Raw genomic sequence first — 22,763 nt, forward strand, 5'->3', positions numbered from 1 at the left:
GCAAGGGAAGGAAGCGAACTCAGACAGGCAAGGGTGTGAGGCAGAATCAGCGGCAATCGCAGTGACAGTGAAGGCAACAGCAACAGAGGGGATTGACACCACGGGTCCTGGGGTTCAAAGAGGGCAGATAGTCTTGTCAGGGAGCTAAGAAAGAGCGAATAGGTGTCTTGAAACACAAGCAGGTAGGAGCGACGGCGTTGGCGCGAAGGGGCTGACACCGCAATGCGTACGTTTCATGTTGACTCATTCTCTGTTGTGCTTCCTGCGTCGCTCGTCGCTAGGGTTCTTCCTCCTCCCACCCCCAAATCACCACATTCACTTCCTCAAGCATAGACAATTCAAGCCGGCAGGAGGCCCAGGTGGCCATCGACCCCATCCAGGCGAACGCGTACTACGTCTTCTTTTGTTCACTTATCGCGCCTCCAAAATTCACATATCCCTTATGGGGACCGCCCCACCCCCCATACACACACACACACACACGTGAAGAAAGGAAACCACAACATAATGTGGCGCTCCCCTATTACGAGAGGATAAAGAAAACGATATTGTCTTTTCCCCCGACTTCCTTTTTTTTTGGGGGGTCCCGCTCACCTCCTTCCCCCTCCTCCCCTTCCCCCCCCCCTGGCATCGGCTGTGAGAAGTGATCAAGTTCCCGCGTGGCCCTTTCCCGTCTTCTTTTTTTAATCATCAACTTTCATATATGTATTAGCTCGTTTCTTTTCTCATGTTTCTATGCGTGTGCGAGAGAGGGTTCCCCCCCTTCACCGATGGGGGAGGGGGGCTGTTGTTCTTATTGGCTTGTTGCTCTGCGTAGGTCTCTCTCTTCCTTCAGCCCCTCGATTTTGTTTTCCGCTTAGCTTGGGAAGACTGGCGAGCTCAATGGGGATAATTGGTGACTCGGTGAAAAACGAAACAAATACCATGAAGATCATGTTTCAGGCGCTGCCCAGATGAGACTTGGCGACATACAGGAGCGGTATGGCGTCCGCTGCCCCATAGGGCAATGAAGCTTCTTTTTTTGTTTTTTCGATAAAGCATCCGCGGGTCCCCGAACGACATCTTTTTATTCCACCCGGGTCCACACTATTGCGAGTTGTTTGCCGCATCGCTCGGTGGCCGTTTCTCATTGAATGTGCAGGGTGAAAATGACGAGTTGCCGTCTGAGGGCGCGCGCACACACACACACACACACACACACACGCCCAGCGTGTTGTGTTGACTACTGATATCCCTCGCAAATGCAGACTCTTGGCGCACTACTACTGATGATTTTTTAATAAGGGTGTGGGCTGTTGGACCACCCCCCTAAAAAAAAACCGTACAAGCTTTTGCACTCCCTGGACCCATGCGTGGCTCTGTTTTTTATACTCAAATTGATCAGACACGACTCACAAGCGTCCAACCGCAATATCGCAGGGCGTTGTTTGTTTTGCCCTTTGTTTTCACACAGTAGCTCACACGGTGGTGGATGTCGCTGGAGGTGCTTCGTCCGCTTTGCGTCTCTGAGACGGATCTGCTCCTTGCATTGGGAGCGCGGGGTGGGGGGCGAGAATCGAACCGAGATGGTTGTCGCTCCAGCAGCGCTGAGGATATGCGGGCACATCGAATGCGCGTAGAGTCTCTGCTAGAAATGAGCAACGGTAGTATCGAAACCCCAGTACGTTCTAGCGGAATGCAAGCTGGCCTCGGCAACGTGCCGAACACAATTGCGGGAGGCTGAAGGTGCGCTGCAGCAACGTCATTGTCGAGGCCACCAATAAGTTTGTTGAGAGAAAAAGTTGATGTCGGAGAAGGCCGCTGCCTTTGACAGAGCGTAGCGGGAAACTAGTGTAGCGCACGCGGTTCAAGGGGCCATGCCACAAAGAGCTGACGCAGACTTAGTAGGCTGGTGAGGTAAAGCCGCGCAGGAGGGTTCGGGCTCCGACGCACGAAAGCGGTTTGGCACCCTGCGCGGGTGGAAGACGCAGTTCGTGGCACATTGAGAAGTTCTGGAGTCTTGACGACAGAGCGACATGAATTTAATGCGGCAGTCACTTCTGCATCTGCAATCTGGGGTGAGAGGACATCAGAGGATCATGATCGCACTTTTGAATCTTTTCAGTGAATTCCACGACGCCGCCTGTTTTGGTCGCGAATTCAAAACACAGCTTGTATGTGTTTCGTCGTTGTGTGTGTGTGTTTGCCGGGGGGGGGAGGGAGGGAGGAAGGAGGGGGAATGCGTTTAAACCTGCTTGGTTACTGTCTCAGCTCTCAACCATTACAAAAGTATCAGTACCGATGCGTGATGCGGCGCATGTGGGTTTGTTGAAAGAAAGCATTAGCGAGGGGCAACAGCCCTGCTCGAGTTCGTTTGATGATTTTCTCTGCTAACGCACGTTCAAATGAGCGTAAAGCTCGTGCTTTCCTGCCCCTGCGTCACTGCTTCTTCATTGGCCAGGGTTGTTTCTGAGCAGGAGTGGAATGGACACCACCGCCAACGCACTGTCACAGCCATTCAACTAAGAATTTGGATGGAGGGTGGCGTGTAGGCAATGGCAGGCACCGTATAATTTTGTCAGCGCTCTGGTGGGTGTGAAGTTTGCTGTCTGCTCTTCTTGGCGCGCACAGCACACAACAGTGACACTGGTTAATTGGGTGTGATGTCACCCACTTTCTCTGCTCTCCCTCATCGAACTTCATTGTCGTTTTTATTTGTTTCGCTCGCTTACAAAAAATGTCTTGTGGTTCTCTCCATATCGCTGCCTCTTCCACGTCTTGACGGCGCACGTACGGTCCTTGCCCGTGTCTTTTGCCTGGACAAACTTTCACACGCGTGCCTCTCTTGCCGCCACTCGGTGTGGCTAGCGCTCAAGCCACCAAAACGTAGGGCAAACACCCAACACGCACGGCTGTTCTCGGTCTTCATTTTTCCCCCTTTTTTTTTGTTTCGCATGTCAATCACAGTCGGCATCAACGGCTTCGGCCCTATCGGGCAATCCGTTTTATTCACAGCCCTTGCTGACCCTGCTTTTACCGTTACGGCGGTGGTTGACTCATCCGTGTGTGCGGCCTACATAGCGTATGTGATTGAGCAGGAGTATCCGCGTCGAAACCCGGTCGCACCACCTGTGCGAGTGACGGAGACGCAAAAAGATCGAATTATACTCAACGATACCCACGTCATACACATTTCATCCGCACAGGACCCCCAATCCTCTCTCTGGAAACAGTACGGGGCGCACTACGTCCTGGAATGCACGGGCCTCTACACCACACGTGGACGCTCTTGGGGCCACGTGACGGGTGGTGCAGCGGGCGTCCTGATTGCAGGTGCCAGCGCTGATACCAACACTGTCATGGCTTCAAGTACCCCGGAGAGAGTCTCAGCGTCGTTGCCTGTGTGCTCCGCAGGAGCGCCAATCGGGGCTGCCCTGGCCCCAGTGCTGGTCGCGCTGGAGAAAGTGGTGGAGGTTGAGCATGTGACTTACACGGCTCTATATGGACCCCAGCCCCCGCACCCAATAGGTGCCAAGTCGGAAGACTCGCGGGATTGGAGGCAAGCACGCCTGCAGTCATATGCCAGCTGTGCGATGTCCCCCAGCCGCGAAGGCAGCGCAGAAACAGTGCGCGCCCTTCTGCCACACCTGGCTGGTCGCCTGAGCGGTAGAACTTTTCAGGTTCCTGTGGTGCAAGGGTGTGCGATTGACCTTGTTCTGCACACGAAGGAGCCTGCCTCGGCGGAAGTCATGGCGAGCGCCTTTGCGCAAGCGGCGGAAAACTCGGAGCCGTCTGCGAAGCTCTCTCTCTCCAACGGGCCAATTGTCAGCGTCGACTGTATTGGTCACTCAAGTATCATGCTCGACGGAGCTTCGTTGAGTAGCAGCGCGGATGGAAAAGTGCACCGTATTGTGGTATGGGTCGACCTGGAGCGTTACTTTGCTGCTCTGCTACTGTCGTTGGTGAAGAAGGTGTACGCTATTCACACAGCACCATCGGTGTAAGGGGCACATGACTGATGCGCTTACGAGGCAAGTTTTGGCGACCCTCCTTTTTCTTCCGTCTGGTGGTTTCCCCTCTATCTCCCCCCCTCCCCCCGGCGTCGCCTGTTTGTGGTAGATGAAGTTTTTGCACGTGATCGTTTGTCCCCCCTTTTTTTCTGTTTCTGTGTGTCTTTACAGTCGCCGCTTAGACTCCATGTTTCCACTTTTACTATTTGCTGTGGTTCATTTTTTTTTTCGCCCCCCCCCCCCCCATCTCTTGCCTCTTTCTACCCCTTTCTTTTTGGTGTTATCATTGTTGTTGAGCTGGACGACTCCAGGTCGCCGATGTACACAAGCGCTACTTCTACTGTTATGTGTTCCTCCTTCCTCCCGTTTTTTTAAATATGTTTGTTCCCCTCTTTTTTTTCTCCGGCGCTTTCGGAATGTAACGTGTAGAGAGTGAGTAATGCGTCTGCGCCGGTCGAGCCGCCCCTCCCCCTCCCCCTTCCCCCCCATCTGGCGCCTTTCCTCATTGTTTTCGTACATGGACAACAGGGCGAGGCACTCGCACCGGTGCAACACCATGGGAAAGTGACGAAAACAACAGCCGCGGTATTCATGTGAACTGCCGAACGCAGAAAGTCGCAACTACTTGGGGTACAGGTGTGTCGTGCTATACGAGCGAGTCGGGAGGGGACAAAGAGAGAGAGAGACATGGGCGAGGTACTACGCACACACACACACAAAAAAAAAACCACTCGGGTCTTTGCTGCGCTTTGGTGCAGTGAAGCTCGAGGGTCACTTTGGCCTTTCAATGGCGTCTGCGTGCATACGTCCTCGAGCGTGCACTCTTTTTTTTTCTGTTTTCGATTCTCCCTTTGCGCTGGTGCCTCTCTTTACCCACTTGCAGTAATAAGGCGCCACTTTTCTCCAGTATACTTATTAGGCACGGTTTCGTGTCTTGTGTGGTCCGCTTTACCCTAATTCCATGGGCACATGCGCATGCCTTCGCCACCGCTTTCACCCCCCTTCCTCCCTTCCTCCCTTCTCCCTCCTCATCCGCGCGTGTGTAATGCGAGGATAGATTCATTTGTCATACTCCGCACCCAAGCACCCAGACGCATACCCGCACATCTGTTAGTTTTCATAGAAGTCAATCTAAAAAGCAAACGGAAGGAAAAAAAAGGGGTGTGTCTGATTCACAAATCGATCCCCTCTTTTTGTTGTTGATTGCGCATCTTTGTACACAGGTGGTGTTAATATCTCATCTCCCCCGTGTATGTGTGTGTGTGTGTAACTTTTCTCTTGCAATCTGCGCGTCGAGCTTCAGTCTCCCCCCGCCTGCTCTTCCTTTCTTCAAAGTAAATTACACACTCGACAAGGGAGCCGCAATACCCTCTCCCCCCCCTCCCCACTACAGCAAACACTAAAATGGAGGCCCTCATCAACGCTATCTTGGGGCTCAATCCCGTGTACGTAGTGGCGAGCGCCATCGCGCAGCAGATGGTGGCGATGATTTGGTTTGACTGCATTGTGCGTCAAATTGACCGCTATTACGTTGCTGCCGACAAGGGTGTGCGGCGTGTCGAGCACGCTATCAAGCGCTACCCTGGAGCCATTGTCTCGGCAGCTACCCTTGCGTGCTCGCTTCTTCGTTCCATTATATTACTCACGGTTGTCAGCATGCTCCATTGCTCGACATTCTACCAGTACCAGTCGGCTGCTATGGTTGCTGTGGTTGTCGGCATGACTCGCGTCCACCGCACCTTCTCGTGTCAGCGTCCCATCCAGATTTTTGTGACGGAGACCGGCTACGAGATGGTGGCGGCGATGACGGCGGCGGTGGTTTGTTACTGCATGAAGAAGTACAACTTCTAGGCCAACTGTTTCGTGGCTCTCATCTCCTTGGAGGTGCCAGGTGAGTGGACTGCTAGCCCGAGTTTGCACCCTCAACTGCCCTGGAGGAGAAGCACGTCTACCGGTGCGTGTGTGTGTGTGTGGGGGGGGGTAGGTGGGTGAGTGCGTGGGTGGGTAAGCGGGCTTATTTGGTGCCTTCTCTGTTTCCCCTTCATTTGTCGACGATGTGGCGGGGAGGCTTACACCTCTCTCCTATTCGCGCTTCATGTTTTTCATGTTTAGATCCATCTATTTTTCTTTGTTTCTTCGTACGTCCTGCGAATTCGCCTGTGGCTGCATTCGCGACAACTACGATGGCTGTCTGTTCTCGCACCTTTCTTCAACATACCGGTTGGTATTGTGTACTATTGCTGCCCCCTCTTCTCCTCTCCCCTCCCCTCCTCTCCCCTCCCCTCCTCTCCCCTCCCCTTTCTCCTCATTCTCCTTCTTTTTACCTTCTTTTTTTTTACATAGAGAAACATATAAAACAAAGTGAAACGTAAGAGTGCCCTGGCGCCGTGGAATGTGCTCGCCGAGGGGAACATAGTGGAGGGGGTGGGGGAGGAGGGGCATGCCCGCGTGTGTGTGTTTGAATCAGGGATATGCGCCAGGGTAGCAGGGAAGTGGCGCCAAGGTATCACAACGGAGGGAAAAAAAGACAGCTGAACCTCTATTTATTTGCGTAGCTGCCTCGTCTTGGTCTTTGTTCTTGTTTCCCCTTTTTCTACCTCATCGCTTCCACGGTCGGTGTCCTTGCTTGCTGTGTATGTATGTCTGCGGGTGGGTGGGGGGGGCCTCTTGCACAGGCGATTGCTCTCATCCTTCTTCAGTTTCAGCTTGTCTCGTTGGTCTTGCTCCTGCGCAAATCTTTATTGGGGGGATATCCGAATTAGCCAAGACGCGGCGATGCTGTCGATGACCCTGTCGGTGTCTCCTCAAAACCGGAATTGGAAGAAATGAAATCCTATCCTGAATAGAATGTGAGATACTTGGCATGCGTTAACACACACATACACATGTTCACCAGTCATCTCGCATGTTTGTTTGTGCATTCATTATGGCTTGACCAGAGTCTTTCTAGAGCAAATATACACACACACACGCACACACACACACACACACACGGAAATGCTCCCTAGTGGACCGGGTGCGGGGATGCAGGACGTACACCGTTTTCAGTTGCGTGTGGTCGCCTGGCTTAGGTGGAACGCGCAGTCCTGCAACAACAACAACAACAAAAACGGGGTGTCGTCCTGTCGTACCTGTCACTTCTCACGATGTCCATACTGCGCACACTTCCTGCGATCTGCTCAATCATGCGGGGGAGGTCGCATGTGGGTATGCTGACTGTTCTCTATAGGGAGGGGAAAACACATGCCAACGACTGCGAGTGTTGCAGCCAGTTGCTCATGGAGTTTTGTATGCCAGCCTGCTGTCACTTTCTATAGAGTGTTATTGGCTAACGCCACAATGCGCCGTTTCTTTTTTAGAATTTCTCCACCCCTCATCCCCCCCTCCCCTCCCCCACCTGACGTGTAATTCTGATCTGTGCAGGACTATCATCAAGCTATTACGCACGCACCTCCCCTCATTGTTTGTCTTCAGGCATTACACCAGAAGTACACTGTTGGTTACACTTGGCGCACCTCTCTCTCTATATATATACACACAAACATACTATTACATAGTATAGTTAGTATTCCCTATCGATACAAGGAGGACCGCATCCACATCGTGAGAAGGGGGAAAAAGGAAGCGCAGATCCGCCCACTGCGTGTAAAGCGGCTGGAAAAACGGCAATCGTGCCCATCTGATTGGAGCCAAAGTTTCTCTTTTTTTTCAGCAGCCGAGTACAGCAGTTAATCGTTGTCGTGTACACACACACACACACATATATATATATATTCTTGATCACTTCTAGACGGATACACCTGCAAACACCATGCCGAACTCGTATTGCTACTTGGACATTGCCATCGGTGGGAGGCCGCAAAGGGAGCGGGTGGTGCTGGAGCTGTTCTCGGACGTGACACCGAAGACTTGCGAAAACTTTCGCCAGCTGTGCCTTGGCAACAATGGCAAAAAGGTGGAAGGTACGGAGGTGCCCATGACGTATCAGGGCTGCACTTTCCACCGCGTCATCCCCGGTTTTATGATACAAGGCGGTGACTTCACCAACCATAACGGCACCGGCGGCGTCTCGATCTACGGAGAGAAGTTTGAGGATGAAAACTTCACCACTCCGTGCGACAAGAGCGGTCTGCTTGCGATGGCCAACGCCGGTCCCAACACGAACGGCTCGCAGTTCTTCATCACGACAGCACCAGCGACGCACCTGACGGGCCGCCACGTTGTTTTTGGTCGCGTAGTGCGTGGCATGAACACAGTGCGCGCAGTCGAGCAGACGACCACCGGCGCAAACGACAAGCCTGTGCTGGACTGCGTCATCGCTAGCTGCGGTACGCTGGATTCGTTGCCTGAGGTTGTCGCGCCCGCTGATGGTGACATCTACCCCGATTACCCAGAAGATGCCGAATCCCCCATGGACGATACCAAGTCCATCGAGGCCGGTGAGGCGATTCGGTTGCTTGGCAACGCCCACTTTAAGAATGCTGCCTACGACTCAGCTATGGAGAAGTACTCCAAGGCGCTGCGCTACTTGAATCAGGTTGAGAACAGGGAAGCTCACCCTGAGGTCGATGAAAAAATGATCGCGTGTTACAACAACAATTCGATGTGCGCTATCAAACTCCAGCGGTGGTCGGAGGCGCGTCAAGCTGCGTCACTTGCGCTTGGTTTGGATGCCAAGAACGCCAAGGCACTCTTCCGCCGGGGCACGGCGGCACTGAGTTCCGGCGACGCCGATGGTGCTGTTGAGGACCTGACGAAGGCGCACGCTATTGAGCCAGAGAACGCCGAGGTCGCCGCAAAGCTGAATGAGGCAAAGCAGAAGGTAAAGGCGCAAAAGGCGAAGCTGGCAGCCAACCTCAAAAAGATGTTCTCGTGATGGAGTCGCGCATATCGTACAGGACGTGATGTTGTGGACATCTTGGCCCACGCTGTGGGGATCGCTTTTGCTGAAGCGCATCGCCAAGCGCCCCCTCCCTTTTTTTTTTGTTTATCCCAGGGCCACTGTTTTCCACTGAAGCAGTTTGTCGCTGGACTCTTAATCTCTTGATTATTTCTTTGTATTGGACGCTTGATGACACCCCCCTCCTTTTCCTTGTTTCACGCGTAGTATGATGCGCCTGGTCGAACGGGTTTCTGTTTCTCTGATATGTGCAAGGCTTCTCTCGTGCACCCCAATTCTGTTTTTCCCACTCTTGCCCCTTCTGCCTTGCGTGCCTCGTTGGGCCACCGCCTCGCGATGCCCTGCGCGTAGAAGCGGACCTAAGAAAAAAAAAACAGGTGAACAAAGAAGGAGCCGCATGCCACTCGAAAAAAAAAGAGGGAGGAATTCATCCCCGAGAGAAATCAAGTCCAAACAGTAGGCAAACACCCGACACGGTCGGCGATGGATGACTTGTGCATCGCCAGGGAAAGCGCTGGCATGAGGGGGGGGGGGAAGGGAGTAAAGTGCGTGAGGAGACGCCGATCGTTTTGCTTCCATCTGTGAGCTTTCGGCGGCGAAAGTGTTCAGATGCGTTGTTATGCACGAGTCTGCGCGTGTCCGTCTTCTTCCTTCCCTTGGTGATGCACTGCGCCAATTGGCGCAGATTCAGGATTTCGCCTTGAGGTTAACCCCCCCTCAATTCTTCACGTTAGACAAGCGTATGTAGTGCTCTGTACTAACGGAGGGGCCGTTACCTACACCACAAAATTTTGTGCCGACCTCCTTTAATAGTGACTCAGGCGCCGATTCCCTCAGAGACGCAGGCCTGTGTTCTCCTTGTCATTCATCCTCTTATCCTTTCTATACTTTCCCATGACGCGGGGGTGGCGGTGGTTTCGACGCACATCAGCACTCCGCTGCCTGTGCATATGTGACGCTGGCGGTTGTGCACACGTCGGACGTTTTCTCCCAGGTTAGCCTCTCCCCTCACTCTCTCCACACGAGAGGGGAGGAGGGGAACACCTGGAATGTAAAACGAAAATTGCGGCGCCAGGCGCTGATTGAGTCAAACCCCCACTCCCCCATCTTTTTGTTTTGTTTTGAGGCACAGTTGTCTTTTTCATCGCAGGTGCGGGTATTCCCCCATCACACCATCTTTAGTGTTGAGAAGGCCGTGTTGCTGGAGACGTACCTGGGCCCTCACGCCGATTCCCTCCCCCCCCCTCTGAGGGAGAGAGACAGCTATGCAGAAGCAAAGAAAAAAATGTCAGGAGAATTGTGTACACACCAATGGTCCGAGTGAGTGGTGTGTGTGTCTGTGTGTGTGTTCCGCGAGGAACGAGGTGCCGGAGGCTGTGCAGTGTTCAGGGGTGGTGTTGGTGGTGATGCAACTGCTGGTACGGTGACGGTTTCGGTGGATCACCCAGAGCTTCCGCGTCTGCCAGTGGCCTATTGTACACGCGTTTTTTCATACCCACATTAGTTGAAGAGAGGGTGCCTAAAATGAGTGTGCGCCACGAAGGTCGAGGGTCACACATCAGCAGCTCCACTGTTTGCGACGGATAGCGTCGAATTGTTGCCACAGGCTGTCCGGGCTGGGACACAGTGACAGGTTGTGTCTCCGTTAAACATTTTTTTCCTGTTGTTTACTTCGTTCGCCAGCGTTCCTTCGAACGGGTGTACATCTGCCTGAAGGCCCACGACTAGAGCGCCAATTTGCCTCATCACGTTCGAGCAGAACTCACACTACACCGTCCCGTGCAATTGGGCTGCTTCATCTTGGGGGAGGATCTCTTGTATCTCTTGACTACGTTTGATCAGCAGGCGTTACTGCAATGTCCACACCCACCGGGGGACGTTATTGGAGGACGGCGCTGTGTGTGTGTGGGGGGGATGGGGGGGGGTACTGCGCGGATTCTTCAGCGCGACGCTGTGTGCGCTGGACTTTGGTGCCCGAGCACAAATATTTTAATGCAGTGCGACTTTTGCTTCTTCTCAACTGGTTGTCAATGGGAAGGCAATCAATGAGTTAGTGAGGCTCTATTCAAGGCGCATGTTGATGGCCTGCTTTACTCTCGTGGGCGCCACCACGACCACTATTCGTACTCTAGACCATGGGGTGACGCTGGCGTTCTCAGCACTCTCGTGTGTGGGAAATGCGGTTTGACGAGATGGGACAAGGGCACTGGGAGTGGTTGGCTGACGACTGCTCTTTGTAGACGCGGCAATCCGAGAACAGAAGTGCGCCCATGCCTGCATCAAGGTGAGCACCGATGCCCGTGGAGGGGAATACTCACAGGGCGTGTGTGTGCCCGTCGTACTCTCATCGATGGCTTCCCACCGATTTCTCCGGCGCGTCTGTAGTCGTCTGTGTGTGTGTATTCTGTACTCGCTTCACCTCTTTTACAAAGCAAACCTCTGCGTGCCTGCGGGACAGCAATCAAACCAGGTGTTGCCCTCGGCAGGAGAAATGGGAGGGGAAAAAACGAAGATGGGGGAGGTTAACAAAGTGAAGGCAAAGCGCTATTTTTTTTCTTTTACATCTCCTGGTCGCTAGCCCGCAGTGCCCTCTTGCTTTCCTTGGTGTGGCTGCGCAACGGTGGTTATTGTTGACTCTCTCTCTCTCTTTCTCTCTCTCATGCCTTCGTTTCCTGTTTCTCTTCGAGTTCATACTGTTTATATATTTGTATTTTTGACATCAGTTTCAGGCACGTCTTCACATCTCAGTGTTCCTCTTGTCTCCCCAGAGTGAGACAATCTTTTGTCTTGTGTCTCCCACCTGTTTGAGCCTTTTTCCTTTGCTTCTCCCCTTCCGCGACAGAAGATTCCCCAGTTACATCTTCAAGCAGTTGCACGTACGTGTATGTATGTGCTTGACATCCTCTTTGTAACCTGTCATAGTCTCTCTACCTTTGTGCTCACCTTGTAGTTCGCCCTCTCCTACCATACACAGGCAGAGGCAATGACTCCAATCACAGAGGCCATGGTGCTTGAAAAAGAGCGGCAGAACGCTGTCAAGAGAAAAGAACTGAACGAGCGCAGCCAAAGAGTGATTCGCGAAGCTGAGCCGGATCCCAACTTCCCACCGGAATGCCTTTGCATAAAGCCAGTCGTTTACCACAACATTCGCGAGCAAGTGCCTGTGCCGCAGCAGCGCTTCATGTACATCCTCGCGGGTCTCTACATCGCCTTGATGGTTCTCGTCTTTTACAATATTGTGGCATCCTTAGTGGTTTTCATTCTGGGTGGTAGTGCCATGCACTTTGCCCTTTCCTTCCTTTACCTGTTAGGGCTTCCTGGGGCGTGGATTACATGGTACTACAACGTTTACTGCGCTATAGTGTACACGTCGCGCCCGCGGGTGCTTCTCTCTATGTTCGGTCTTTTCGTTGGGGCGGCTTTTGATATATGGATGGCGGTCGGCGTAAGTGGTTTCGGTGGCTGCGGGTGGATCTATGGCATCCATTTGAAGAATACCGTTGTGATGTGGCCAGTTCTCGTTAGTGCGGTTTTGTGGTCACTCCATGCTGCCATGCTGTGCGTGATGATGCTGCATTTCTGGCGCGTATCGTCTCTCTTGTTGAAAAATGATTCTAATATCTACCGGCAGAGCATCATTTAGCTATATTGACCTCTCGCCGCGGCAGTGCAGAACCCGTGCTTTGAACCCATATCATCGCACAACAGAGGAACCCCCTCCCCCCCAAAAAAAAACGAGCTTCCCCCCTACAGGAAGTCCACACGTGGCTCTCCGATTGCTTTTGTTTGGAACATATATTTTTCTGCGTTCCCACCGCGATCCGGCGTTTTTCAAGACGAGGGAGTCCTCCTCAAGGCACATTTGTTTGTGTTTTTTTCTTTTTTTTTTGCACTCTCTGATTTCCCCCTCGGTTGCCCTTGCTGATTTCGACGATCGATTACTCAGTGGCAGCACGTTCCCCATCGTGTGATTCCGCGGCCCCTCTCCGTCGCTGGTCCTTGCGTGCGCGTGTGTTTGTGTCGGGGTTTGGACCTGTCTGGGGCCGTCTTGGCTCATGTCGGCAATGTTGCTCTTTTTTCTTGAACCGTTGGGTGCCGCTTTTTCCCCTCGTTTTTTCTTTTTCTCTGAAGGGGAAGGAGATGTCTGTATGTGTTGGTATGGCCTTTCGCGTTTTTCCTTGTTCACTGCACACCGATCGGGTGGAACGCTTCCGCAATCACGGCGTGTTTTTTCTCTCCCTTTTTTCCCCCACCCCACATACACATACACACACACACACACACACAACGATTGTTTTGATCTTCAGGGTTGGTGTTTGCGTGTGTGGCGCTCGGAGGAAAAAGTGGAGCCCAAGAACAATTTCAAATCGATCAAGGCGGCTGCTCGTATAGTCTCGGCATGGTAGTCTCAAGGTGCCCTAGTATTCTTTTTCCTTTCCCTTTGCTCGTCCACTCCCCCGGCTCTGAACTCTTTCCTTTCCTAAGGGCGATATACACTCCTAGCAAAAATGCGCTGATGGGCGTCTCATCTTGTTGCTGTTGCTTCTTATCTGTTTGTTGTATGCGCCCCCCACCTGGCTTGCATGTGCTTGTGCGTCTGTCTCAAGAGAAACCACCGTCTTCTGCGCGTATTCCGGCATTCTTTCAGCAAATGTCACTAACACAATGAATAAAAAAGTCTTGAAATTGAAAGCGACTCTCAGAAGTGCATTCCCCACGATAGGGGTCTGAACGCCGACAGGAGAAGCTTGAGTACCCCCCCCCCCCCTACACACGCACACACACGTGAGTCCAACCTTGCTCGCTTGTTGCGCGTCGTCTCCTTTCTTGTGAAACACGATGAACACAAGGTACAAAATTCATGCGACACACCTTGTTTTTTGCATGAAGTCTCTCCGGCTTCTCGACAGCGGAAAAGCTTACTCTTGGTTTAACCCTCGATTTTTCTTTCCTCTCATGAGGCTGGTCTCGTGTTATGATCTGTGCTCACCTCTACAGAAGTGTTTTGGCCAATCCTACTTGCAGGGAGGAAGGTATAGCTACGGCAGCGAGCAATCAGCAATCAAGATCACCAGTACTGACGGTTGCTGTCTCCTCGTTTCCTTCGCCCCCGCCCCTCTCTCTCTCTCACACACACACACACATACATACATACAAAACGCTAGCGCCTCCCCCCAAAGCGACGAAAGGGGTATCGAGAGGGCGAGAAGAAGGGAGGGGGCTACGCGTGTGAGTGGTTGCTTCTCCTGAGTCCATGCTCCCTTCAATCTTGTTCACAACCGTCACCGATGCGCTGCACATCCAGTCACTCTCATTTTCATCTGTACCGTGCTTCGGAGCATCACGTCATTCATGAGGAACAGCAAGCCCAAGACTGGCGGCTCGGTAAAATCGCCTAGGTCGCCAGAGTTTGATCCTAGTGTCCTCTCCCTCCCAGCCCCTTCACAACGGGCCGCTGACTCTTGGGCCCCCTTCGCCGAGGCGAGTGGTCCATTGGAAAGTCACCGCCGATTCGAGCATGGAGGATTGCCCGGCGAACCGTCGGAGATGTTTCAAGTTGTGATTGACGGCGACGACGGCGGTGTTGCGATGCGGCGCGTACATGACCGCATCGAGGCCGCCCTGCGTGTGCGCTCACTTTATCAGCCGCTGGAGCGTCGTGCAGGTCGTAGGATGCATGAAAACCCGTACCTGTCACCTCAAATGCCTGGTCGCGTCACGATTGCGCAGGAGGACGGCGTCTACAAGATCTCGGACCATGACGCGTCGCTTTACCTCCCTATACCCCTCTGGTCACAGTACGCCAGAGACGTGCAGAAGGTGCGGCTCACCGTCGGCAACGCCAGCTGCGTGAAGGCTTGCCACCACCGCCTCGGCATCATTCAAGAGCTCTCACGCATGTTCTTTTTACTCAATGCTGAGATGGAAGAGCAGTCGAGTTATCGCAAGGCCGGCGGTGTTTTTTCGTCGGCCAGGAAAATAGACAACGCAGTTCAGTTCACTGAGGCGATGGACGCACAGGAGCTTCTCGAGGGAGTGAAGGAGCTGTACCGACGCAGTCCGGAGGCAGCGGTGCGCCTGCGCAACGGCTCAAGCTCTACCCTGCAAGAGCTGCTCTGCGCCTACGGCGTACAGTCTGCGGATGAGCTTACCGTGGCTGGCCTCGGATGGCAGGCGGAGGAGGACGCTTGTCAAGTGCAGATCAGCTCCGCAGATTGCGCGAGCATGGTGAACCTGGGCGCCGAGCTGCGCTTCTCCTTTACCTCTCTGCAAGGGTGCCTGTGCGATAAGGTGCTTCGGCGCGTGGTGACCAGGGCTGAGCGGCCGTCACTTACTCCACAGGCCGCCGAGTACAGCTTGACCCTCTACGGTCTCCATTCCTCAGAGCTGAGAGAGCTGGTGGAACTCATGCGGCAGAAGATCAAGGGTCCGCATCCGTGGGTGCAGTATATCTTTAGCGTCTGCTTAACTGAGTCGCCACCTTTTGGGGCGGTGAGTGATTGCACTACGCTGCAAGACCAACTGGACAACATATTTCTACCTCTCTTCAAAGCCACTTTGGCACCAGAGGATCCGGCCAACGCCGATGTAGCGTGGATGCTAGAACAGGTGGGTGGTTTGCAGATGCTACACACAGGGGACGGGCCAGGGCGCGACTTCGACGAAACGGCGCGGCCACCAGATCAGGTGCCAATTGCCGAGAAGCAGAGCGGGCTCTACTATATGTACTATGTGTACGCCAATCTCGCCGTGTTGAACAGCCTGCGGAAGCGCAAGAGACTGCTGCCTCTTCAGCTGCGCTGCTCCGCCAACAAGACGACTGGGATGGATGACCTGATCGGCGGCTATATCCTCTCCGACGTCATCACGCGCGCCATCAAGATTGCCGACTACCCCGTGCTGCAGTATCTTTGCGGTCTTCATCGCGTCGGCCTGACGCTGTCGCCACTGTCTGATCACATGGAGAACATCGTGCCGTACAAAGATCACCCGCTTCCCCATTTTTTGCATCGCTGCCTACACATCACTCTCTCCACTGAGTCGCCGCTGCGCTATCACCACAACCCTCGCGCACTTGTGGAGGAGTACGCCACAGCGCAGAAGATGTTTCGACTCAGCTCGCTCGACATGACAGAGCTGGCACACAACAGCGTTCTCATGTCTTCCTTCTCTCCTAAGGTGAAGCGGCAGTTGCTCGGGGAGGACTACGAACTGGGTGTCGAAGGCAACAACTTTGCACTGAGCCATGTGACCAACGCACGGCTCGCGTTCCGCCAGGAGGCCTGGCAGCTGGAGCGCAACATGCTGCGCGACCTCGATTTGAACCCTGTGCACGAGGTCGGCGCCCGGCCCAGTCGTTGGCACTACCTGAGCAACGTAAAGGAGGTGGAGTACAATACCGTAATGGATAACCGGGTCCGCTTTCCGCGCACTGTGCTCAAGGGATCACACAAGGACCCAAACGCGGCGACAGCGGCGCCGCGCGTCGCACGCGCGCTCGACCTGCGCCGACAGTACATTTGGCGCTCACCCCCGCCATGGGAGACGGCGCAGCGACACGGCGTCGAGACGGATTTCCAGCGCCACACCGCAACGTTTAACGAGGATGAGTGGACCTATGCGGCGAGCGATGCCGTCTTCATCGCGTACCCGAAAAGCACCGTGCATGCGTGGCCGCGGTCTCTGCCGACGCTGGACGACTTCCACAAGCACCTGCGTGAACTGAGGGACATCTGCGCCAGCGCTGAGGTGAAGGAGTATGCGCGCAAGCGACTCGAGAACCTCGAGCACAAGTTCCGTCTCCACTTGGCTCTCAATCATGAGAACGAAGCCGGCACGACGGAGGATCGGCAGTCCTCAAACCGCGATTTCTATCAGGCCACAAAAGTCGACACGCATATTCACATGGCCGCTGGCATGACACCGAAGCAGATCTTGAAGTTTGTTCTCGCCAAACTGAAGGAAAGCGGTGATGATATCGCCATGCAGAAAGGGGACGACATCATTACACTGGGTCAACTCTTCGCGAAGGCCGGCATCACACCAAACTTGACCGTCGACCAGCTGAACGTGCAAGCCGATAACACGCTGTTTGAGCGTTTTGACAACTTCAACAGCAAGTATAATCCAATGGAAAGCAGTGATCTGCGTTCGCTGCTGCTGAAGACGGACAACTTCATGAACGGCCGCTACTTTGCGGAGCTGATCCGCGACGTATTCGAGCAATACTCGCGCGACCGCTACACCTACGCCGAGAACCGTCTCTCTGTCTATGGTATCAACATCATGGAGTGGGGCAAGCTGGCAAATTGGTTCGCCACTCACGGTATGGCAAACAAGCACAACAAGTGGATTATCCAGGTGCCGCGCGTTTACAAGGTGTTCCGTGCGCAGAACGTAATTGGTAGCTTCGGCCAGTACCTTCAGAACATCTTTCAGCCCTTGTGGGAGGCCTCGCTGCACCCGAGCGAGCACCCTACGCTGCATAACTTTCTCAATCACATGAGCGGCTTTGACTCTGTCGACAACGAGGCCACCATCGATCTACCCTTTACCACGGTCTCGCCGTGGGCGTGGACAGCCGTCGAGAACCCCCCTTACAACTACTACCTTTACTACCTGTACGCCAACATTCGCACGCTCAACGAGTTTCGCGCCTCTCGAGGCTTCTCCACGTTCGGGTTGCGGCCCCACTGCGGCGAGTCGGGCTCTGAGGAGCACTTGTACGGTGCTTTTCTGTGCGCGAACAGCATTTGCCACGGCATCAACCTACGCAACGATCCACCAATGCAGTACCTCTACTACCTCACCCAGATTGGTCTACACGTTTCGCCGTTGAGTAATAACGCGCTTTTCTTGTGTTTTTTGAACAATCCATTTCCTGACTTTTTTCACCGCGGGCTGAACGTGTCATTGAGCACTGACGATCCGATGATGTTTCACCAAACACAGGAGCCGCTGATCGAAGAGTACAGCATTGCTGCGCGCGTGTGGGGGCTCAGTGCGAACGATTTGTGCGAGATTGCGCGCAACTCCGTGCTGCAGTGCGGTTTCGATAACAACTTCAAGCGCGAAGCGATGGGCGACCGCTGGTTTTTCTCGTCGTCGCTGGGCAACGACTCCCTGCGCACGCATCTGTCCGACATTCGTGTCGCGTTTCGGTTCGAGACCTACCACACCGAGCTCCAGCAGCTGGAGCTGTGCTGCGGACGGCCGGTGTCGCGGTTCATGATGACCGCCGCCGAGGAGCGCGCCATTGACGTTCAGATTACCGATGTAAGCCGCGAGCATGTCCTCCTCTCCACGCAGGATCAAGCGATGGAAGTGGCGCTGCGCGAGTTGGAGGGCACGAAGGAGAAGATCCTGCAGGCTCGGGCCCAGGTGAACCTTCTGAGACGCCAGCGGTGCTCTCTCCTGGAAAACATCGCAGAGATGGGACTCCGCCGAGAGGAGGCGGAGCAGGAGGCTGCGCGAGAGGAAAAAGAGCTTCTGGCCAGCAGAGGACCCCTTTATGTACGCGAGAAGTCGCGGGGCTCCCATAGCGCCTGCTGCAGCGATGATCGCCCTGGCACCTTGCAGGGCACCATGTGTCCCACTCAACAGAGCGAAACACTGAAGCGTCTTCTGCGCTGGAAGCCGATGCCTCTAGATCTAATGCGTTTCTTGACTCAGTCCAGTGTCAGCGGTTCTCGTGGTCGTCCATTACCGCCGCTCCCAGGCCGAAAGCCGTACGAGAGCGCCACAGGCGTCAACGGCCCTGCCACTTACTGAGGGGCGCTCCCTATGGAAAAAAAAACATCGACATCGCCTTTGCAGTCTTCTCACCATCCCACGTTGAATTCCTCTTCGTTTTCTTTGTTTTGTTAACTGTGATGTACATTTTACACTGGAAAACTCCCCCACGGACATCTTTTGACTCTCTTTCTGTGTCTGCCTGTGTTTTGTCTGTGTCGGTGTGTGTACTTTCCCCTTGCTCCTCTCCTCTCCTTTTTTTTTCAAATTCATTTGCAGACGTGCTGGATACGCATGCCGTCTAGTGGAGCGAGTTGGCGCGCGCACCCACGAGAGAGAAGTCGCGAAGACGACTCATTCGGATATCCGTGCGAGAATGTGTGGGCGCGTCTCTTCCTGCCTGCCTTCTCTCCGTGTCGGCCACCCCCTCACCCATGTGTACTTATTGCTTTCCAGGAGCGAATCATTTCTCTCTGCCGCTCCAGAAAGTACAGCAATGGAAAAAAAAAAGAGGTCTCAGCTGAGGGGGAGGCTCTGTCAGCAAGAGCTGACAAGTCCTTGGGTTCTGCTTTTCGGGGTTTTAGGTTTCTCTTTTCTACCGCGGTTGTTTCTCTCGATCTATCTAGGTGGTTGAGGGTCGTTGTTCTCGTCGCATGCTGAGCAAGCTTTGAGTGTGACGTACCAGTACAATCCGGGAGAAGTGGGGGGGGGGAGAAGCTCTGAAGGCACATCCACCGAAGGTTTCATTAGTTGGACTCTCCTGACCTCTCTAGTCGCTCTTGCATTTTCTCCTTATCTCCGTTTGCCATTCTCCTTTTCCTTGCCGTTCTCATCTCTGGCCTCCCTTCTTCCCTTCCCTTTGCGCGGTACCTATCGACTCTTTTTCTGCACTATTCTTGTCGCCCCAACCACTTCCTGCACCACTCGCGCGCGACGCCGATGATGGTGATGGGATCGCTCTTAGAGTGCCCCAGTACCGAATCACTCAACTCGACTTGCGTTTCTATATATATATATATATATTTCCTCTTTCTGTTGTATCTGTCCGGTTGCTTTTACTGGGCTCGGCTCCCTTTGTCCCTACTCGGTTTTTTCTTTTTTACCTCATTGCCCAACAAAGGACCGCAGCGATAATTGCGTGTGTGTGTGTGTGTGTGCCTTTCTTCGACAACACCACGGTCAACAACACCACCACGGCCTTCTGTTTACTCTACAGCATACGCTTGCTCCCACGTACTTCAGCGCGGAGCGTCGATTACTATTTCTAGGACCACTTTACCGTCTCATTCCCCTCCCTTGGGTCTATCTGTGAAGTTTACATTGAGTAGACCAGGCACAGGGATGCAAGAGACTCTAGCTAATGCGAAGGTCGCGCCAGGTGCGTGGGTGTGCACTCACTGCGCGGTGGAGCAGATGGAGGAGGCAACATACTGCCATTTATGCCTATTCGCCCGCCCACTGGATCGCCGCGGTGTACCGCAGATTTTTTCTGGATACGTCATCCACTTCAACGGCATCATCCCGCGCACAGTGATCCACCCAAGTCACGCGGTGGAGTGGCGTATGGCAGAGCGCCACGGTGCTACTTGCTGCAGTGAATTCGACCCCTCAAAGGTGAACGTTGTGGTCTACCGACCCGGCTATGAGCGCAGCGACAAGTGCCGCGCTTGCATTGAGCGCTATGTACACGTTTCCTGCGTCCCGATTACATGGCTGCTGGATTCGCTCCTTCAATCACGCCAGATTCATCCTTCACTTTACCTCCTGACGTCTGTGCCGGCTGTGGCGAACGCGACGGTGCGCGGAACCAACTTGCCTCACCACCAGCACCCGTACTACCAGATCAACAAGAACGAGTACGCCATCCCTTCTTCTTTCCCTCCTAGGAACAAGGCCACCAAGGCGCTCGGGGCAGGAGACGGTGTGTTCGGCAGGGACGTGGCCGCGCCACCAGGCATGGACGCGGCTCTACCGCCCTTTTTCGAGATTGAACCGTTCCAGTACACCACGGTGGACGTATACGAAGCCGCGGTGTCCTGCGCTGGCGGCGCGAACGCTGAGGCAGGCGATGACGACGACGACAAGATGGAGGCTCGCAGAGAAAAAGCTGGCATTGAGCTCATCGCCGCCCAGCAGTCATGCAATCGGGTGGACCGAATGCTTTTCAGCGGCATGACCGTAGTGCTCACGCCGTCCTTGCAACGGCGGGATTCTCTGATCATGGCCATCGAACGATGCGGTGGCAAGATTGCAGAGAACCGGGGCTCGCTGGAGGCGACGCTGCGCGGCGAGGTGACCCATGTTATATATGCCCGCGCCGACAAGAAGGCGGATGTGATGATCGAGGCCGCGCACCTCATCAACTCCAGCTTGCCCGGGCTCCAGCTGGCCCAATCAAACTGGCTAGAGGACTGTCTCATTCTCGGTGAGCTGCTGCCGCTGCATGGGATGTACACCCCCACCGAAAAACTGATGGAGACACTCAACAAGAAGTACGCCAAAACAAGGAAATGAGAAGTCAAGTGCGTGGTTTCCCTTCCATGTGTATGCTCTCATGTCTGCGCGCAACGACGTATGCGCATCTTTGTGTGTGTGTGTGTGTGTGTGTCTTTAAGGCGACTTTTCAGTTTGATGTTGCGCCATTCTGCCTTTTCTTAGGTTGGTGGGTGTTGCTGTGAATGTTTCGGGGGGCAGGCGTGGGGAAACCTTCTTTCACCCCCCCTAGACGACAAAGCGTACTTGATAGAACATATTGGACCAACTTTGTGGAAAATTTACTTGTATATGCGTCGCTCTCTCTCTCACACACCTCCTTTCTCTTCTGTTTTTTTCATCGATACTTAGGATTCGCCTCCCCCCCCCCCCACACACACACGCACATACATCCGTTTTGTCCTGCAACACTCTTTTATATTTTTCTACAAATTATTGTTCTTTTAAGACGTCACTGTTCTTGTGTACCTTCCCTAGCTCAGAAGTCACACACATGTTATGAGAACATGTATGTGTGTGTTTGTGTGTGCAAGTGTGCGTGTATGTCAGCATTTGCGCTTACACAACAACACATTTTTTCTACCCCTTCCCGATATTCTCCCTCTACCCCAGGGGGGTGGGGGGGGGGTTCAGTCTTGAAAGGTTTTTCTGAATCTAAAAGTTCGACGATGCTGTACTGAGTTTTTCTCTGTTTGCTCACTTTTTCTTCTTCCCCTCCTCACACACGCGCACAGTAGTGCCCATATGGCTGTCTTTTTTTTTTTGCGTGCCAACTTAAAAAATATATATATATATATATGCATATGTGTCTACATATTGTTCATCCTACTGAGGTTTTGCCTAGTCGCGGTGATGTTGCGTGCCACTCCCTGTGCCTTTCCCTCCCCCCCCTTTTTTCCCGTTATCGAAGATGTGCTGATAGGGAGTGTGAATCACCCGATACAGTGACAGTGGTGACGTGTGTGAATTTTTCGGACCTCTCTATCGTGTACCTCTGTCATCGAGGAGATCGTGCGGCTCGGGTACATTGGCATCTGCGTGTGCCCATGAGCGATAAAGAAAAGGTGCACACACACACACAAAAAAAACAAAACAGAAACAGGCGGCCATCGACGAGAGGGGAGGGTGCAGGAAGGGGAGCTTCCCATAGTGATTTGTGCGCATGTATGTATTGTGTGTGTGTGCGCGCTGCGCGTACATGGATACCTGTTGCTGGCCGCTTGCCATGGAATTACGGTTTACACACACACACAAATATTACAGGGGTATATATATATATCTAAACAAGGAAAAAGTGATTCTGCTGCAGCACATATCCTTGTGGAAACAAAAAAGAACGTTGCACATCAACGGACGTATGCTAACTGGCGCTCACTTTTTTCTTGTACTTTGTCACGATGTACACGTGACATGCATCAGAATTTCGGAGTACCGGTCAAGGGCAGAGAGATGACCTTTAATGTGGTGGTGGTGCGGGGGGGAGGGAAGCGGCGGCGGAGAGAGTGATATCGAAAGCGCGCGCCTCTGTTTGAAATCGAGCAGCACCGACACACACACACAAAAAAGCCGAAGAGAAATGTTCACACACATATGCGACTGTTCGAATGTGGAAAAGGGGATCTGAGGTCGCGTTTATGTCACTATCCATT

The 22,763-nt window shown here is 53.6% G+C and overlaps 6 protein-coding genes across 6 annotated transcripts; all 6 read left to right on the forward strand.

Moving 5' to 3' along the window:
• Nucleotides 1-2,933: 2,933 nt before the first annotated feature.
• JKF63_01472 (uncharacterized protein) lies at nt 2,934-3,983 on the forward strand (the record flags this gene model as incomplete). Its single annotated transcript, XM_067897519.1, has 1 exon — nt 2,934-3,983. One exon carries the CDS (start codon nt 2,934-2,936, stop codon nt 3,981-3,983), a length of 1,050 nt encoding a protein of 349 aa, XP_067753676.1.
• A 1,410-nt stretch (nt 3,984-5,393) lies between these two features.
• JKF63_01473 (uncharacterized protein) lies at nt 5,394-5,840 on the forward strand (the record flags this gene model as incomplete). Its single annotated transcript, XM_067897520.1, has 1 exon — nt 5,394-5,840. One exon carries the CDS (start codon nt 5,394-5,396, stop codon nt 5,838-5,840), a length of 447 nt encoding a protein of 148 aa, XP_067753677.1.
• Nucleotides 5,841-7,800: 1,960 nt separating this feature from the next.
• Nucleotides 7,801-8,865, forward strand: JKF63_01474 (uncharacterized protein; the record flags this gene model as incomplete). The annotated part of the gene is made up of 1 exon (XM_067897521.1): nt 7,801-8,865. One exon carries the CDS (start codon nt 7,801-7,803, stop codon nt 8,863-8,865), a length of 1,065 nt encoding a protein of 354 aa, XP_067753678.1.
• A 3,007-nt stretch (nt 8,866-11,872) lies between these two features.
• On the forward strand, nt 11,873-12,532 carry JKF63_01475 (uncharacterized protein; the record flags this gene model as incomplete). Its single annotated transcript, XM_067897522.1, has 1 exon — nt 11,873-12,532. The coding sequence occupies one exon, from the start codon at nt 11,873-11,875 to the stop codon at nt 12,530-12,532; it is 660 nt and encodes a 219-aa protein (XP_067753679.1).
• Nucleotides 12,533-14,241: 1,709 nt separating this feature from the next.
• Nucleotides 14,242-18,660, forward strand: JKF63_01476 (uncharacterized protein; the record flags this gene model as incomplete). Its single annotated transcript, XM_067897523.1, has 1 exon — nt 14,242-18,660. The coding sequence occupies one exon, from the start codon at nt 14,242-14,244 to the stop codon at nt 18,658-18,660; it is 4,419 nt and encodes a 1,472-aa protein (XP_067753680.1).
• A 1,302-nt stretch (nt 18,661-19,962) lies between these two features.
• JKF63_01477 (uncharacterized protein) lies at nt 19,963-21,135 on the forward strand (the record flags this gene model as incomplete). Its single annotated transcript, XM_067897524.1, has 1 exon — nt 19,963-21,135. The coding sequence occupies one exon, from the start codon at nt 19,963-19,965 to the stop codon at nt 21,133-21,135; it is 1,173 nt and encodes a 390-aa protein (XP_067753681.1).
• Between the last annotated feature and the right edge of the window lie 1,628 nt (nt 21,136-22,763).

Source organism: Porcisia hertigi, chromosome 35 (assembly GCF_017918235.1).
Source record: "Porcisia hertigi strain C119 chromosome 35, whole genome shotgun sequence".
NCBI lineage: Eukaryota > Euglenozoa > Kinetoplastea > Trypanosomatida > Trypanosomatidae > Porcisia > Porcisia hertigi.